This window comes from Vigna radiata, unplaced genomic scaffold (genome assembly GCF_000741045.1).
Source record: "Vigna radiata var. radiata cultivar VC1973A unplaced genomic scaffold, Vradiata_ver6 scaffold_111, whole genome shotgun sequence".
Taxonomy (NCBI): Eukaryota; Viridiplantae; Streptophyta; class Magnoliopsida; order Fabales; family Fabaceae; genus Vigna; species Vigna radiata.
This window is the reverse complement of record NW_014543596.1, coordinates 1,131,792-1,137,667: the sequence shown is the minus strand read 5'-3', so window position 1 is coordinate 1,137,667 and position 5,876 is coordinate 1,131,792. Positions and strand designations below refer to the sequence as shown.

The following is a 5,876-nucleotide window of genomic DNA, read 5'->3' as shown; positions in this document are numbered from 1 at the left end:
TTTATATATTTTACATTTTCATATCCATTATGACAGTTCTGACATTTGACTCCACAACGACTCTAGACCGATCTTTCTACCACCTCCGCTCTATTTTCTATATTTTTCTCTTCTTAAGCTTAAACAATGAATGACGACAATGCTTGAGAGCAATCGTGGTTTGAGAAAAAAATGAGTTTCATGATTTTTAATGACAGCGTTTTCAATGACAACTTTATAGCCGCAGTAAACTTTGATGTTCATGAATGAAGTAGCTGGTAGTTGTTTTTTATGCTTTTTTTATTCAATGATTTGCTGAGACATGAATCATACATTATTAATCTAAACACACTAAAATCTCATCCTTTAACGTAACAAATCTTCTAATGGCTTCACCTTTTCTTCATTGTTTAGATTTATTCGGTGTAAGAGAAATAAATAGAAAGAGCGAAGAAGAGTAAAAGCATCACATCTATCACTTTCTCTCTCTTCTGATCTCTTACTTCACATTCAATCCACCCAAAATGAAATGAACGTCTATAATTTTCCTTATGAAAACAGTTGATTCCTGCGCCATATTCCACTCACCTTGCTTGTAAAATCTATAATAAGAACCTTTCCAAAGACAAAAAGGAAAAAGTTCAATTCCTCATGTGAATCTTCAAAGCCGCATCAAACACATGAGGTCCCCACTACGAGGTCCACCACTATAAAATGCTCTATACCATTAGGTTTATACATGCATTAACAATAGACTTTTGAGTCCACTATAATTGTTTAAAGTAAACGTTCTACATTATGTTTGAGAGTTCAAACACTTTCAATGACACGACAACACAAGGTGCAACATTATACTTCACACAGTTATTCAAGGACAAGGAATCAAAAACTAAGTCTTAACAAATTGTGAAAGCAAAATGTATAAAATAGAATTTCTTCTGATGCACTTTCAATAGCTTCAAGTTACAAGAATGAGCTAGTGGTGAAAGGTTTCAATAGCATCCTAGGAACATGTTCAAATCATTGTGCCACCACTGTTCTATAGAACAACTTTCATCAGCTACCCACCAAAGGGAAAGGCAAATGGTGAATTGTGAGTGATGAATGATGACCAACTACAGATTTGAGTACGGGTCTAAATAAGTAGTAAATGTAAACCTCAAATGAAATCATACATTGAGAAAATGTTTCTCCAGTAATAGTTCAACAAGGAAACTCTGTACCAGTAACAGGGTTCAAATTTCTAAATAGTGGCCCCCACCATCCATTATGGGTCAAATGTTGAAACAAGTCTTCAAAAGCAAATGTGAAGAGATCTACAATTTTCACATCACTTCCAGACTTGACCAATTGCAGCATCAAAGCTAGGTGGACCTAATCAAACTTTTGCCCTTGACACAGGTGGAATAGCAACATGCCATCTGGTGTGCAACATATCTCCCAAAGTAAATATTCCATTAATGGTTAGGAGGAAATACACAAGCCATTATCATCAGTTAAGCATCAAACTATCAGAAATATTAAGGTAGAAAGCTCAAAATGAGTTACAGCAATAACTGTTCTTGTTACATGCTAAATTCATCCACCACATTAGATTGGATCATGATCATAAGACAGCCCTCACGTGAGGTATCATAAAACAGAATTCAAAATGATCTATAGGAATAACATGGATTAACTACTGTCATACCAGGCTATTCGGTAATCCTGTTTTCCCCAACTGAACTCAGATTGAACCCCTACTTTAATCTTGAACCCTGTATTGGACACACCCAGAACAATTATGAAATTGAAGTTAGTTCAAGATGTATCAAACAACAATGAAAAAAACTAGCATTGTTGGACAGAACTGAGAAAGCGGATAATAGAAGTACCTGAGCTTCTCAAGAGTCAAACCAATTTGCAAAGCCCTAGTGAGATGCACTTGTACCATCTTGGATAGTCATGCTGGTTTCCAACAAGAAAGGGCATAAACAATCCGCCCCTTCCAACCTTGCAACAACCACTGGCTATCTTCATCAATAACAAAATCCTTGTGGTAGCTAGTTGATACTTTCTCTATTGCCCTCTTTACTAAAGCATGGTCAAAAGATTGTTGCGAAAATCCAGCCCTAAGAATCCGGGCTTGCCACTGCCTATATGTCTCTGGCCTCTCTACTCTCTCACACCCTTCACAAGCTATGACATTCAATGCTTCCCTGCCAAAAATCTCTTTCTCTATTAGCATCCTCTCCCAGTCCTCTTGAGGCACAATAGTTTCAAGCATGTCAAAAAGTGAAGAGTAGTGAAACAGTGCCTCCCTGAATCGAGTAACAAAGAAAGGCGCATTAAAGGCCCCGTTAGTAATGCCATGAATGAATAAATCCGGGTTGATCTTCCTTATCAAACTGAGGAATTTGTTCCTCGGACTGTCCACGAGCACAGATTCATCAAGCACATTTTTACCACGATAAAAACAGGTGACAACAAGGTATTCCTCCCTATCAATCTTCAGTTCCTCAAGCTGAACTGTTTCCCACTTTTTTGCTATAGCATTATACTCAAATGGCACCTTAAATGATTCAGCATAAGCTGCCAAGCGGCGTCCAGTTTCTACAATTCTCTCAGCAGGCCTGAAACCAGGTTGTGGGAAGTCTATTCCTGTAATTCGAAGTTTAGGTGGCCCTCCAACTACTAATGAAAGTCTCTGAATAAAAGTAGGCCATTGGAAACCATAAAGGATACCAAAATCTATAACATGGACTCTTGCTGAATTTGTGGAAGATTCTCTTATTGTGACATTAGAGATAAAACTAGACATCTTCCTAAAAGGGCAAGCAGCAAGATACAGATGATAGGCCTTCAGAAAATCAGCAGCTGATGTTCTTTTGCTCACAAGTCCTTTATAAATTTGGCTACCAGTCCCAGCCAAGCGCGCTTCAAGGCCATCAGCAAAGATATGGGCCAACCTCTGATTTCCATCCCCAAAAGGGCTTGAGTGCTTCCTGATCCGCTTTAGAAACTCATGTGCGCCACTATAGTCATCCGCTGCAACAGCTTGTGCACAAAGAACCAAAAGTGTTCTCAAATCAATCACTTCCTTTTTCCCACTTTGTTTCTTACTACGTCCCTTACCACTGTTGGGAACCTTTGATTTACCATTTGACAGTGCTATCTTGTCATTCTTAGTTTGCAAAGCCTCACGACGGGCCATCAAAACCTTCTTACCATCCCCTAAACTATGAAGCAGGATTACATCAATAGAAGATGATGTCAATGTAGGTTCAGAGAAAATTGCAGCTTGCTTGCTGCTTCTATTTTCTTCAACATCCACCTCTTCCCTGAGATGATGTTTCCTTCCTTTGGACCCAGCAAGAAAAGACACCCCCACATCCTTCTCCACCTTAACTGACAATTCATCGCACCCCATTTTAGGCTCTAGTTTTGAAAAATTAGCCACACCCAAATTAGCAAAGAGATCATTTCCACTTGGAAGAAACTTGCTAGCTTCCTCAACACCCTTCTGAAATTGCAAAATGGATTGACTCTCACTGTTAAGATCAGGAACCTGGAGAATACTGCTTGGAGAGTCCACAGGTCCTTCCACACTACTTATCACACTATTTGAAGAGCTACAAGATGACTGTGAAATGCTATTGGCTCGTAAATTATGGTTAGGGAGTTCCCCCAAGTTTTGACGAAAATTAGTAAAAATGCTACTGAGATCACCATCATTGTAAGAACAGGTGCCATAATTTTCAGAGAAATTATGATCCCCAACCCCACCACCTGGATCAACAGGACTTGGATTTCCTAAAAGCGAAGAAGGGTACTTTTCACCTATCACCTCATAGAATGATCTCTCGGCAATTTGAAGATCCAAAGAGTCATGCAGCATACATGTCTTATCTTCCATGTCTTCCTCCATAAGGATCTGACTGATGTAACTCAAAATTGCATCAGAAAATTCACATTCCTCCGGAGAAGGTTCCTCATGAGTCAAAACCGAGGACGAAGAAGGCGTCTTGGAAGGAACTAGATTGGATTGAAGGTAACTAAAGTCCCTACTTTGATCAAAGAAACCATTTTCAAATCTCTGATTTCCTAACCGGACTTCATTAGGGGGACCACTAAACCCACAAAGTCGTGGATCCATTATGACCAATCTTTGCATAAAAGCTCAAACTTCAGTCCTCAAACAACCCTTCTGGTCTCTTCTGAAAGTCCTTCAGAAACCAAAACAGAAGCATCAAAGCACAAACCTTTAAACCAAATCCTCTGAACACGTGTCATGACTTTCAAGTGTGTCAGTCTATGCACAAAGGAACAAGAAGAGTACAACAAAATGGAGAAAAAGATAGAGTTCACTAAAATCATGAAACAAGGCAAAAGAAAACAAAAAACACGAAAGAGAAAAAGAAAAATAAATAAAATAAGTCACCGCACAGTAGACGAGACCAAGAGGCTGCGTTTCAAACACGAGGATCGATAATTGGAAGAAAATCAAATAAGCACAGAGAGAAACGAAAAAGAGAAAAATACAATAAAAGTCATACTCAAATGGTGAAGTTGTAACAAAAAGCAGGAAAACAAAGAAGTTACAACCCAGAAGAGAGACAAACTTGTTTACCTCGTTGGAGACCCACCAGAACACTAGTTCCGAGAGAAAGCATAAGGAGAGAAAGATGAGAGAGACAGAAAGGAAATGAGAGCGCGAAAAGGTTATGTTATATATATATATATATATATATATATATATATATATATATATATATATATATAATCTAAAAAAACCTTTTGCTTCAAAAAAAATTATTAATTTGTCAATCAATGACCAATCTAAAACACTTAACTAATGAATTTTTCACTTTTTTTCTCGTTTGCTCTTTCTTTTATCACGTGATATATTTAATTACACTCATATAGTTCTAATTTGATTCCATAAATATTTTTCCCCCTCGATAAGGATATAAAAAATTGATTATATTTACTAACATTAAGGATAAAAAGATATATTATATTGAACCAAAAATACAAAATTTATAAAACAATACGAGAATGACGAAAGATTCTATATTTAGTTTCATTATGCTATTAGTTAACTTTAGTTCATCATACCGTTCTTAAATTTATATCATTAGATAATCATTGTAAAAAAGAAAACAAACACATTTATAAAAAAGATAAAGATAAAAGAATAAGTTAAAGTACCAAAAGAATATTTGTATAATTTATAACAATAATATTACACTTATCATCTAAACCAAATAATATAAAAATAATTATATCAATTTTAAACTTCAACCATTCAGATACATGTATTGATGTCAGACTCATAGGGGATCCACCCCATGTGTGGTGAAACAATTTGACCATATCATACTACCACTCCATCAAACTACCACACACCTAAGTTAATCCATCAAACATCTATGGCCAATATATGACCATTAGACTAAGGACATTCTCTTACTCTCCGTGACATAACCATTTATTTTTACTTGAGATTGAGAGTTATTAAGAATGTCAAAATCATCCCTCAATCTCGAGATCCCTACTTTAATACATAACACAACATAACAATCATAAATATTTCCCCATGGAATCATTTTCACATCATACTTAATTCACACTTACGATCCATAAAGCATTCATATGTATTAAAACTATACATATAATCATAACCACCATATTATGTGTGAACAATAACCATACATTCAAATTCCATTTCACGAAGCATCATGCATACAATCAAATTCATCCACTATAAACATATACATAAACATGTTCACAAACCATAAATATCTATTTACTTATATGATAATCGATTAGTTCACCTAATAATCAATTATTCCAAAGAGTTTTAAGCAAAGACAACAATATTGTTGAGATTATTAACAACATAATATCTATATCAC

The 5,876-nt window shown here is 36.1% G+C and overlaps 1 protein-coding gene across 4 annotated transcripts; it reads right to left on the bottom strand.

Annotated features, from left to right (window-relative positions):
- Positions 1 to 899: 899 nt before the first annotated feature.
- On the bottom strand, positions 900 to 4,672 carry LOC106754559 (scarecrow-like protein 9). 4 transcript variants are annotated; one of them, XM_014636591.2, is made up of 4 exons: positions 4,589 to 4,672; positions 1,854 to 4,184; positions 1,670 to 1,736; positions 900 to 1,416 (listed from the first exon to the last, which is right to left on the bottom strand). In XM_014636591.2, exon 2 carries the CDS (start codon positions 4,130 to 4,132, stop codon positions 1,922 to 1,924), a length of 2,211 nt encoding a protein of 736 aa, XP_014492077.1. In that variant the 5' UTR covers positions 4,133 to 4,184; positions 4,589 to 4,672; the 3' UTR covers positions 900 to 1,416; positions 1,670 to 1,736; positions 1,854 to 1,921. The 4 variants fall into 4 exon arrangements, with proteins under 4 accessions (XP_014492077.1, XP_014492076.1, XP_014492074.1 ...); XM_014636590.2 differs by having other exon boundaries at positions 900 to 1,400; XM_014636588.2 differs by having other exon boundaries at positions 900 to 1,736.
- Between the last annotated feature and the right edge of the window lie 1,204 nt (positions 4,673 to 5,876).

Bases quoted from the DNA above. Each gene is read 5' to 3' on its own strand.
- LOC106754559 (XM_014636588.2), bottom strand. From the start codon at position 4,132: ATGCAAAGATTGGTCATAATGGATCCACGACTTTGTGGGTTTAGTGGT.